This window comes from Hippopotamus amphibius, chromosome 9 (genome assembly GCF_030028045.1).
Source record: "Hippopotamus amphibius kiboko isolate mHipAmp2 chromosome 9, mHipAmp2.hap2, whole genome shotgun sequence".
In the NCBI taxonomy this organism is placed as follows: domain Eukaryota; kingdom Metazoa; phylum Chordata; class Mammalia; order Artiodactyla; family Hippopotamidae; genus Hippopotamus; species Hippopotamus amphibius.
Window position 1 is genome coordinate 20,918,278 of NC_080194.1, and position 13,292 is coordinate 20,931,569.

At 36.8% G+C, this 13,292-nt stretch overlaps 1 protein-coding gene across 2 annotated transcripts in view; it reads right to left on the bottom strand.

Annotated features, from left to right (window-relative positions):
* LUZP2 (leucine zipper protein 2) overlaps positions 1-10,850 on the bottom strand; it is a 494,920-nt gene extending 484,070 nt beyond the window's left edge. The window contains exon 1 of one of the 2 annotated variants that reach the window (XM_057695976.1): positions 10,687-10,850. Coding sequence is in view for 1 of the 2 variants with exons in the window: in XM_057695974.1 (XP_057551957.1) it covers positions 10,687-10,748 (62 nt within the window). In the remaining variant the exon portion in view is untranslated. The remainder of the gene's footprint in view (positions 1-10,686) is intronic. The other variant, XM_057695974.1, reaches the window with a different exon arrangement.
* Between the last annotated feature and the right edge of the window lie 2,442 nt (positions 10,851-13,292).

A 13,292-nucleotide genomic window follows, 5' to 3' on the forward strand; every position in this document is an offset into this window, starting at 1 on the left:
CCAAGTAGAAGAACAACAGACGTTTAGATAACCTCATGTGCAGTTCTTAGTTTTCATTGCCTCTTTATCACACAACTTGAAGTGATGAATGTGAAGGCAGAAGTGGAGTTAAGTTTTCATTCTTTTCAGTGCTATCTATAAGATTTCACCTTGCTGTTGAGTACTTTCTAAATAGAGTGTGCCCCCTGATAAATCCATGTCATATAGTTTTATATCATTTAGTTTATTTGAGCATTTTCTCAGCCCTCTGTAGAAAAGCACAGGAGGCAGAGAATTATTTTCATGCAACTTGACTGATAAATGCAACCTGGTATGTGACAAGATACTCACCTACTAAACTTATTTACATACACTTGAAAATCGGTGTGATTTTTGCCAAAACAATACCATCTTTCCATCCTCTTGACTTCAGCTGCAATGTCCATGTTAAGAAAATGCCCAAGAGATCAAAGAGTTCTAGACTCTACAGTTTTAAATATTGGTTTCCAAATTTTCATGTACATACATCTGAGTTCCACATTAAAATGAAAATTCTTTGGCCACTTCCTCAGAGAATCTAATCTAGTATATCTACAGTAATGACAAGGAAGTAGCCTTTTTAATAAGCATCCCAGGGGATTCTGATCTAGGTACACTGAGGAGTACACTTTGAGAAATATTGATATGAGGACACATATTTTCTACATAGGAATATTGAAATTAGCTTGCAAATTTTGTACGTATAATAAAGGCTTCAGTTTATCTGGTTTAAAACTAATGAATTTCCATCAAGCTGTATACTTGTTGAGAGTGGCATAGTTCACTGTATGTGGGTTGTACCCTAGTAAAAGAAATGAAGGAAAAAATAAATAAACTAATGAATTTCTTTGGCCACTTTATTTTAAGAATGTTTTTAATGTAGCCTGTCCCACATCATGCAAACATGCAGTTATCTGCCAACACAGTTTAGTTTCGGCATTCTTATTTGTAGTACAAGTTATTTGTTTCTTCAGTGTGATTAGATTTTAATCTTCAGAGATTAGATTTTATAGACATTGCTATAGTTTCATTCATAAAACGATTCTCAGAAAAGATAAGCTAGGATCTGATCACTTTTTAGCTGGGAAAATATGGGCTAATTATTTAATATGTCCAAAACTCCTCTCTAGTGATAAAACATGTATAAATATAATGTGTTGCAAGGAAGTAAGGGTTGAGTGACAGAGAGTAAGCATCTAGCACACTGCCAGGGCAATAGTTAGTCCTCAACATTACTGGCCTAATCTGTAACTTACATGTCACATACAATACCAATTGAAATGAAGACATGCCATACAATGTATAAAAGGGATTCAATATCTTTCAATATTTTTCTAAATTGTAGTGTCAGAAAAAAAAAACAAACAGTTTTCCCCTATTTTTATGTGAACTTTTTTGTAGAATGAGCTCACATTTCACTTCATGGCATCTGAAGGAAAAAGCTACAAGTTCTCAACAATATAAAGCTTACTCAACCATATCTGCTTCTTGCCAACATGTCACTTCAATTTTTCATGCATTTTCCTGTTTTTTTATAATTTAAAGCATCCCCCCCCCCTCACCTTTTCTGCCCAATGCTAAGAACTTACTTTACTGCAAAGACCAGAAATGAATGACTGCCAGCATTAGAAAAGAGAAAATTAAAAATAAAATAACAAAAAACAACAAAAGGAGGAAGGCTAGTGATTGGGGACTTTCCTTTCTACTCTTACCATCTCTGTTCATGCACATAGCATTCCAAGTGCCCTAGGATGCTAAGTTTCCTATTTCCCTCTGCCATCCCAGCCCCTTCTCCACCATTCTGTGGAGATCATGACCAACCTTACCCCATTGTGAGACCACTTATTTTTAAAATCCAGAATCCTCAACTTGTCTAAAGGCTTCTTGGTGTTTATGCTGTCCTACTTTAAGATATATCTTTTTGGTCCTGCCATCTTTAGGTAAACTTGAAAAATGAACCTTCTTTAAAGGCATTAGTGTGATACGGTAATATAATTTCAATCACTATATTTAATGTTTAACTGGATTAGCAACATTATTAGCAACATAATTTGAAGCTTTCAGATTCAGAATAGAAGCTAGGTCATGTCATATTAGTTTTCCATACTATTTTTCTTAAGGTATTGCAAGTGTTTAAATCAGTGTTCCTAACTGGAATTGATTATGGTGATTTAGAATTGACTTTCACATTGGCCTCAAATCACCCACATGAGCTTGGGGGAAAATATATTCTCCATTCGGGTGTTTGTTTGTTTGTTTTGTTTTGTTTTTCCATCTATAAACACAGAGGATAAGGCTGAGTTCCAAAATTTGTTCACCAACATTTTTGTCTTACCTATACCAAGTAAAAGTTTTTATTAAGGACTGCTCTTTTGAAATGTAAGTACACTCTGGTAGGGTAAAATCTCTCTAATTCTTTCAATCACATAATGTAAGATTGGCAATATACTGAGTTGTATTTCTCTGTGCTAGACACTATTCTTTATTTTTTTATTTTATTTTATTTTATTTTATTTTATTTTATTTTATTTTATTTTATTTTTTGGGGGGAGTACATCAGGTTCAATCATCTGTTTTTATACACATATCCCCGTATTCCCTCCCTTCCTTGACTCCCCCCCCTCAAGTCCCCCCCACCCTCCCTGCCCCAGTCCTCTAAGGCATCTTCCATCCTCGAGTTGGACTCCCTTTGTTATACAACAACTTCCCACTGACTATTTTACAGTTGGTAGTATATATATGTCTGTGCTACTCTCTCGCTTCGTCTGAGCTTCCCCTTCACCCCCCGCCCCCTCCCATACCTCGAGTTCTCCAGTCCATTCTCTGTATCTGCATCCTTATTCTTGTCACTGAGTTCATCAGTACCATTTTTAGATTCCGTATATGTGAGTTAGCATACAATATTTAGACACTATTCTTTATGTATATTAGCTTATTCGATCCTCTTGACAAATCTACATGAGGGAGGCAATGTTATCACCTTTTCATTGATGAGAAAAATGTGGCTAAGAGATGTTAATTGACATTTCTAAAATCATGTAGCTAGTAAGGCTGACTCAAAGTCTGCTTGATTCCATATTCTTTGGACTTAACACATATGACGGCACAAACATTTCCTGTAACCCCTATTCCATTAATCTCACGCTACTCACTGAGTAAATGCTTGTAGATGCTCAGAGTTGTGTGCTGAACAGAGTCTAAAAATGGGGAATTAGAAACCCTTTAGAGAATAAAAAGGAGGGAGTCAGAGAAAGTCACATCCTCTATAGGCACATGAGATAAAGACTGGCTCAGAATCTGCATTAGCCTTTGCTGATACCTTAGCTCAGCTGAAAGGACTGCTTTGGAAAGCAGCAGGTCTTGGCACGCTTTTTGTTCCATTTTTCCTAAGGAACATTCACTGAGCTCAATTCCCCCCCAACCCTACCCTTAGAAGAATCATATCAAGAATAAACTATGATTTTATTATTTTGGCTGTGTCAGTCAAGAACTTTGAAATTCATTTAAGGAATTAATTTACTTTGATTTTTAATAAAATAATTAAACATTGATTGCTTGAGGTATCCAATATAAAATCAACACAATAACTTGTAATAATTCCTACATATAGTAATAGCTAACATGTCTTAGGATTTCCTGAAGGACTAAAAGTACAGCTACATGCAGATACTGAGATAGAACTAAAATATACTTTCTTCAATCCTAATGGCCCTAAATGTTGGATATTATCATCTTCCATTTTATAGATGAGAAATTTAAGTCTCAGAATGGTTAAGAAACCTATCCAAGGGCAGAGAGTTTATGATATGTATGTGTAGAATGAAATATATTACCACTTTGCCCTAAAAAATGTTACATAACTATAAATTGTTGATAGGCTATGATGAAAGTATAGAGACATATAAACCAAATGAAATGTAATGTCACTATAAATTAAAGCTAGATATGAACATATCTAGGAACTCATCTTTGTAAGATAATTCAGTATGCTACCCATTGAAAATACCACACAGCTGCAGTACATATTTAATAGGTAAAGAATATATAAGCAAATATCTCCTAGGAACTACACTTACAGGAAACAGTTTCAATGAAAAGATCCCAAAGGTACCAAAAATATCACCTTACAATAGAACTGAAAAGCCAACAGGAACCATTATAGGTGTATCTTTTGCAAGGTAAACTGTGTGCAAAGGTGAGAACTCATTAGTGACTCTGCTTTGGGTTTTGAAAATGACCTGGAATCCTTTATTAGACCAACTCACTCTTCAAAAAACAACTGAATACAGGTGAACAAATGCTGTTCAACTCATTACTGTAATTCCCTTTGACTATAGCCTGTTGTTCTATTAGGATTCTATGTGGCAGGAGAATTTTTTAATTACTTTATACTCTACAATAACTAGAGTAGTTCTGGACATAAGGTGGGTGCCTACTATACCAATGTAGCTTAATTTCAGAAGAGATGACATGGAGCATAGTCATATGATAGAACAGAAAGAGCACTGGGGAAAATTCTGGGTTCTTGTTTTGGTTTTCCTCTGTGGTCTTAGACAAACCTCAATCACTATGGACCTCAGTTTTCTCACCTCTAACATGAAGGGCTTTGGACGAGAACACAACCTTGTATTCACAGCATGTTTCCCAATAACAGACTCCTTAAAGTACACTCAAAGAGATTAAAATACTCGAAAGCAGCACCAAACAAGTCAGATATAATTGCAATGCAATCACTACCTATGGTATAACGATGTCTCCTAGTGTTTATGAAAGCATTTTCAGAGCAGTGTTTATTTGGTTGAACTTTAGCTTGTGTCTGCATGGAATGGTTTACTTTCGATATATTTTTTTGCATCTTATAGTCATGAAGCAATATTTCCAAATGTGCCCTTTTTTGATGCAGACTTAAGATCTATGCCTTTTCTCTTCCCTTAGCAGCAAATTATACCCTGTTCTATGATCCACTCAACTGACATATAGTGACACATATGCACACACACGGAGTAATCTATGGCAAAAATATATACCTTTTTTCATTTAATAGTCAGAATTTCATAGCGCAGCTATGAAGAGTTTATGATAAAATATGTGCAAACTAGCTGAGAGTACATGATCTCCAAAGCTGTTTTCAAACTGTTTTAGTATAGTCCCTTTCATGTGATGATTCTAAGACATATAGTAGTTAAGCTTTTTCTATATCAGCAGTTCTCAAATTGTTGTCAATAGTAGAAAAAAAAAATCTACATTTTCTTCCCTTAATTTTTCTAAATGTTTGTACCTTTTATAGCTTGCTGATGGATGATGAAATTGATTAACAAGTAGAAAATAAAGTTGTAGAAACTTTTATATCAATCTTGCCTACGTAGCTTGAAAGCATCCTTTTTTATTCATTGATGCTTATACTCATGGCTTTGATTTGATATTACAATTTATGCACTTTAAATGCAATTTAATTTAGTTATATCTATATAAGTTAAATATTGCTAATTAAATACTTTTGTGCTAAATCATACTCTATATGGTAAAATTAAATATCACAATTTTTCATGTTGTTTACCAAAGTGCACAGCACCATCTAGGCACTTTGCCACTGAAACACTTTTGAAAGACCCAGCCTAGTTACCAGGTAATCCTCATTATTTCTCCTACTTCCTCTCTTCTTTGGCAATCTTTTCTTTCTTTTGCATGACTGTCACTCTTGTTAATTTTGTGTCATCCAATTCATTTGTATCCAGGTTTTCATTTATTCTGCTATGTCCAGATCAATTACAGATACAAAAATTTCATGAAAATAGTAATAACCATATAGTATTAGCTGCACAGGCTAACCTCTGTGAAGCACTTACTGTGTTCCAGGGAATAAGGTAAACTCTTTTTTTTAGATGAACTCATTCAGTCTTTACCACAGCCCCCTCAAGTAGTTTTTATGAGTAGTCCTATTTTCTACATGAGAAAACTGGATACAGAGGATGAGCAGTTCACCTAACATCACACAGCTAGCAAATGCTGAACAATATTAAAGCCGGTTACAAAATATCATTTCTTTCATTGTCCTTAGCAAAAGTTACTTCTGATATTGCTTAAATGACATTATTTGCTCTTTCCTCTATTCATACTTCAAACTTTGTTTAAAATTTTGTTGTTAATATTTATCTAACTTTACCTCATGTATAAATATTTCTGAACATGACTAGATTATAGGTACAAGTATTTGTAACTAATATATTATTTTATTGCCTTGATGCCTTATGTAACAACTGACTTATTGCAGGTACACTTTTGATGGATAACAATGAAAACATCAAAAACATTTCTTAATGTTATGAAGATAAGTTCAAATGCATTTTTTTGGATTTTCTAGAGAAGAAAATTTGATATTAAACATTATCTGTTTAATCAGGTTACTTAAATGATTTAACCCTATGTATTAAAAAAAGATTTTCCTCTAGAAGTCAGTCAAAAATAGGCACCCACACGCAAGCGGTCTCATAACACACATGAGAAAGCAAAATTTCATTACACCTACATACCCGTCAGTGGTTTCAGTGATTTTTGCTTCCTGGTTGGTAAGTCAAGTTCTCCCTTTCAATTACATAGGGTTTGGTCTGGGACAATTGCACAGTCAATTTATAAATGTTTGAGGTGTCTCATTAGTTATAAAGAAAGTTTAATGCACAAAGATATTCCCCAAATAAATCACTTAAAAATTGCTATTGGAAATAGGCAACTAAAGCCCAGAAATGGAATTTAAAAAGTCAAAACATTTTTGTCAATATCTTCTTAGCCTAAAAAAGACATTTCTCTAACTTGATTACACAGAATGGAGCAATTCTTACAAAGAAATATATGCAGGGTCATGTAAAGGTGTGTAGGCGGTAAGACTCCTTGAGCACAGGGCTTGGGCCAAAAAAAAAAAAAAAAATTACAGTACCTCAGATCAATTTGGGGGAATTAAAGTAAGACTCCTTCCAATATCAAATTTACTTGCTTAAAAATGAAATATTTTGGTGCTTATTGTTTTCTTACTGTGACTCTTGTCTTTCCTTTATCCTATCCATCAACTTGATTCTGAGGTGAGATTAAGGCACAGAGCGAACAGGAGCCCAGGACATCTTCAATATATAGTACCATCTAAAAACGGATTCCAAAGTAAACATGTGGTGTGACTGCTGATCAGAGGGCCCAGGACAGACCTCTAAGGTGACTCCTGTTGGGAGGACTATAATCAACCATCTGCTTAAAGTTCTTGCTTGATGGAAAACCACAAGAAGTCAGTAGACCTTCACTCCTCCCCTGCCATGTTCTCTCCCGCATTAAGTCATTTAAAACCAAAGGTATCAAGAGTAGAATCACAGCATAAAGGAATAGAGGTTCAGCAGACTAAAGTACAAACCTTCTCCAGCACTCCATGGGTCCCTTTTCACCAAGAACTTCTGAAGACTTTTTCACCCTACTATACCTTTCAATACCTATACTACTTCTTTCTGAAGCGAATTGCTGGCTGCCTTGGAACAGCAATTTAATGCTTCTACAGAATAAGGCTATTTAAAAAGTACAGTCATTCTACTCTGAAGATATGTTTGCTTTCTTTGACCACATCTATTTGTGCACAGGTTAAATGGATTTCTGCATTAGCTACATCATTCATAACATTAACTTGATTTTTTTGAATTTATATGTACTTTATAAAGAGGAGAGAGGATATGGCATGAAATTAAACAGCTCTTTTAAACTCTGCGGGGTTTAACAGTAAAACAAAGAACAGTTCTTGGCTGTTGTTAAGGGTGAACATTTAGCTTTCTTTCAGGACAAATTAAGTAACTCTGACTGGGGGGCATAGGTGTTGTTCACTGTGGTGAAAATTATGGAATTTTTGTGCTTTAGCATCTAAAGTTGCTACAGAAGAGGCAGGGATAAGGAACGAACAAAAACAGAAAGCTATTCAAAAATACATATTTAAAAGGCAGAATTGTTTTAGAGTTTTCATCCCTGTGGGTAGAATACTATTATATGGTAACTATCCCTCTCTAACTCCAGCATTTGCTTTAGTGACCACATTCCTTTACCTTAAAACAGAACTGAACTTAGACCTATTGGAAAGACAATAGCAAGGTATTAAAGAGCTACGCCCAAAAAAGAGATGTTGACGCAAATAAAAAAAAATTTTTTTTTTTTACATCAAGAGTCTCAGATCTGCATTCTTCACACTTTGAAAAGAACTTAATAATAAAAGACAAGTGATAACACCCAAAGGCTATAGGAAAATTTAGCAACTTGCCACCTTCTGCTAATGCATTCAACACAACTGAAGCATGTGAAATGCCTTTTGCTTCACATGCAGGACCACTGACTAAGAAATTAAGTTAGCAGAAGTCTTTGGCTAGAAAACCCACTGTCACAGGTGGCCATGGCTCAGCTACACAGTTTTTCTCAGCAGGACAATAAGCTCACCTCTACAAACGCAACTGTTTTCGCAAGTCTGTTCAGTTTAGGTTCTAACGTGTATATTAACCAAATGCCTACACGAACTCCTAAATATTACAAAGAGAATGGCCTTCTGCTAGAGTCCATTGAAACATAAGCTCTTCTTTGCAAAATGACATATTGATAGTACCAAATTAATTGTCAAGTTCTCTCACTGTCACAAGGTAATCCAGGTATCCAGTACAATAAATTGTTACAGAGTAATCACAATAATTAAGACATGCCACAGATTAGGAAAAGTTTTGATTTTTTAAGCCCAGCGTGCTCTTTCTGTTGAATTGGAAAGAGGGAAAATTTAAAGAAGACCTATCACAGTTTTCGCATATAACCAACACTGCAGAAGTTTCATATCTAAAGTAAACTAGGAATGTCTAATTCAATTTTTGTTGTAAAGTGTGTTGACTATTTTTTAAAAATTTATCCTTATAAAAATTAACTCTTATAAGCTTGTGGCTCTTTGTTTTTCTATTATGCAACCAACATTAAAACTTCGTAAACTAGGGACTATAGAGGTTTCTGAGTCACTTAAATTATAGTATCCTTAAAAAGCAAGTGTACTTTTGGAGTACAAGAGATTCACTGTACTTGAAAATCATTGTGGGCAGGGCTTCTATTGTTTAAATATTTATTATTTTCTGCATTTATTGACTGGTATCTACTTAAGTGCCCCAAACTTTGAGAATTTCCTTTCTCTAGAAGAATTCACAAGTAATTATTAAACCATAACACAAGATTTCAGAGTAAATAGCAAGACACTTCAAAAAATAACTGTTATGCATGATTTGCTTTGAGTTGTTTAGAGCTAGAAACAAATATTAAAATGGGCTCTGTAATTGGAGCAAGTTATTATAGCACCAGGAAACAAAGTGATTTTAAAACCATCTGCATTTTGTGAACTCAAGTGACAAAGAACCCTTAAAGAAAATAAAGAAGACATTTCATATTCCATTTTCATCTGGGAAAATCACCTGGGCTTTGTTTGCAAGCAAAGACTAAGTTCATCAACTAAACCAAACAGTCCTCACACTAAAAGGAAAGTTTGGTTACAAGAGCCTGAAAAGAGGGTGTGTCGATTAGGAATAGAATCAAGAATTTTGCTGCCCTGACTTTTCACAGATAATGAGTTTCCTTCACACTTCTCAATTTCAGAATTAGATACAATCCTATTTTCCCTCTTCATTTTCCATCAGACACATAATCAGATAATGTTTCCATTCACATAGAGTTGAAAAGATCCTCATCCTGTGTGGGTCATTTTATTTTACAGTAGCCAAGGCAGAGAGGTTGCTGCCAATATGATGTTCAGGCCGTGCAGAATAAAGGCTCAGTCCTGGGCAATGAAACAGTCCACCTTTGTGCTGCTCTTGTGGAAGAAGAATGCAGACCCATCACCAAATTTGGGACTTGATCAACAGTGGGGAGTCACAAAACTCTTTTCAATCACTGCATTTTAAACCTCCACTAAAAATAGCTCCTCTGTGCTTGGGCTTAAAGTCCCATCTCTGGCCAGTGATGGAATACAGTACTTAATTGTTTCTGACTAGGGTCCTTGCATCAGCACTCTAAGAGTGTCTTCTAACTTTTAATCAGCTTGTGTGCTCTTCAATTAGACCTGTTCACAAGACAGCCAAAGGAAAATGCCTATTCCTAAGCCTGCTCAAGACATTAAAACAGTTTATTTCACAAGTCAAGGAACTTTTGTGCAAGGCTAACCATCTCCCAAGATTTGTCATTTTTCTCTGGTTCCCTGTGCCTTAAAATCAGACACATTTGGGGGAGGAGGTAAGCTCTGTGGCTGTTAAGACAGCTCCAATGTATACAGACACTGCCTGGTGACATTACTCTCCTTGTCTAATTTCCTTTCTTTATTTTGTCTCTTACCGCGTATTATCTGTTTGCTACTACTAGGGCTGAAGGGAAACACATCTTTGGAAGGAACACTTGGTCCCCTCACTGGGAGGAATACTGAGGATTTCTTTAAGGGTTAGGTTAACTAGAAAAGGGCTCTACTCCCTTAGAAGGATTTCAGAGCCCGAATTATAGAAAGAACCCCCCGCCCCCCAACTTAGGCGGGAGATGCGAACAGCCGAAGTGTCTGTCCTTGGCCCCCATTAAGTGACCTGCGGTAGGACCAACCTACCGGCAGCGCCTCTCAGCTCAGTTCACTCACGCTCCTGGACTCACCTGGTGCTGAGGACCAGCGCCGGCAGGAGAGGCAGCAAGTAGTGTGCTGGGCTGAATTTCATGCTTGTCACCTGCCGGGGTCCTCCTTTCCTCGCTGCCTCCGCTCTCCCTCCTCCTCCGGGTCCTGTCGCTCCTCGGTGCCCGGCTCTGTCCCCGGCCAGCAATGAGCCCTCTCCAGCAGCGGACGGAAGGAAACCGACAAACGGACGGACGCCTCGCGAAGGCAGGCGCTGAGAGTAGGGAGTTATCTTCGGGAGTGATGTCACCGGCGAGGCGAGCCCTGCCCGGGATTGTTCGGCGCCGCCGCTCCCGAGCCCGGAGGGCGCGTTGTCACTCGCGCTGGAGGCGGCGCGGGGAGTGGGAGGGGATGCCCAGCGATGGCCCCGCGCACTCCGGTCAACGGGCTGCGCTCACCCGGCTGCAAGCCCGCCTGGGGGCTGATCTTCTATTCCCGCTTCTCCATAGGATGGGGAGGGGCGGGGACGGGTCCAGAGGAGAAATCTAATCTGCCAGTAACTGAACCTGCGTTCGCGGCAGGAGGTGAGACAGAATTCACTGGGAAAGACTAACAGAAGCTTAGAGTCACAGGCAGGTGCCCCTCACTTGATTAAACAGTGTTTGTAAAAACGTCGCTCTGGAGAGGGTGTTTAAAATATTCTAGTTATAAATGCATAATGACTCGTCTGATGCGAATGGAAGGACAGCACGAGTGAGCAGCGTCCAGAAATGCACCGAGTCCGTATTGCCATTGCAAGCTTCTTAGTCGGCAAGCGTGGACTATAAAGAGGTTTCCGGACAGTTAAGACGTCTGCTGTTTCTTTGTTTTGAAGATTTCTGATCTTCCTATAATTTCAACTTGTCTGTTTGTACCACCAACTGGCAGTAGAGTTGGAGCTGGTGTCCCAGTTTCACTCACCTAAAGTCTGGCTTTTCTTCAGGTGAGGTAACACAACTGAAAAAGTCATCAAAATGTTAACAGTAATTAACTCAGAGTGGTAGTATTGGAAGGCAGAAGATTTTATCTGTCATTTTTTTCTATATTTTCCAAATTTTTTGTAACGGACATCTGATATTTAGCAAGCTTTATTTTGAAAAATTAATTAGAAAAATGAAATAACAGAACTCTAATACAAAACAACATTTTGCAAAAGTAATCCTAGAAAACAGAGCCAACTTCATCTACTGAGATGTTCAATTCTAGGATCATTACAACAAGAGTATTCTGGCAGGAGACGCTTGTTAAATAAATGTTTATAAAGCACTAGTTCATACATCATTTCATTATAAAAGCCAACCTAGAGAAATATAAATAATCCCTATTAAAGAGATGAGGAAAAATCTCATTGAGATCTTAGCTGGATTTTTTTTTTTTTCTAACAAAAAACTGTGTTCTAAATCTTCAGCAAACCCTACAGTTGCCTGGAACATCATACCTAGCATAACAAACTCAGTGATTAGCACAAAGTTGATGTTCAATAGAGGCTGACATGCACCAAAGAGCCTAGAGGGCAAAGGTCAGATGTTCTCCAGGAATTCCTATCCAGATGGTTCAGCTCATATATCCAGTTTTTTCAAGGGCTACCCATTTACAGTAAAATTTAGGTGGAGTATTCCCTTTAGCCTATTTTTGATGACATTATCTGTAGGAAAAATACATTTGTTATAAAGCTTTATTTTAAAGAGGATACAAATTTAAAGAATTAACTGTCCAATTTACTGATCTGTTTTTATTTTGCTTCTAATGGGATTGAAGTTAAAACACTCATACAGAACAGATATTGCTTTAAAACCCCAGGCCAATAAAATAGATGAGTAATAACTTTTGCAAACTGCATACCACCCTCTTGCACTATAGTAAGATCCACAATAGATATAACTAGGAATATACAAATCAACTCACTTGTGAACTGCATGTCATTTACAAAGAAAAATTGCACTAAACTTTCCTAAAACAGAATTCTGACTCCAAAGGAAAATATGTATTTCAGTTTGCTTCTGCCAGAATTACCTAACAACAGATTTGCTGCTCAGTTTGGAAGGTGGATTATATGAGTTGTATACTCAACAAAGACATATGACTACTTACTATATATATATATATAGACACACACACTGGGGAATAACACTCATATTTGTACAACACATTTTTTGTTTACCTAGCAAGTTTGAATTTATTGTGTGCTAATCATAGGAATCAAGTGTGGTAGTCATTTCTACTATTCTTTTTTGCAGTTGAGATGACAGACTGAGTGGTTAAGTACTTTGCTCAAGGTCACTCAGTAACTTATACAGTGGTGATGGCATTCAAATTCAGTCTGCATCACTTCAAAACATTTGTTTTCTTGAGAAAGAGTTTTTTAAAATACGCTTACATAAGAAAAAATTTTCCCCACCCTAAATTGTATTACTTTAAATTAGATGTGCAACATGAACAACAATCAGACTGCTGTAGATTGTCAGGCAAGAGAGGGAAGTACCAAAATGAACTTTGTTTCGACGGTGTCTCACAGTTATGTTGCCGCTCCATTGGATATCAATAACAAACCACAAGGTTTGTTGACCTTTATGCATTTTCTGTAAGCAGAAAAAAAGGCATCCCACTCAGG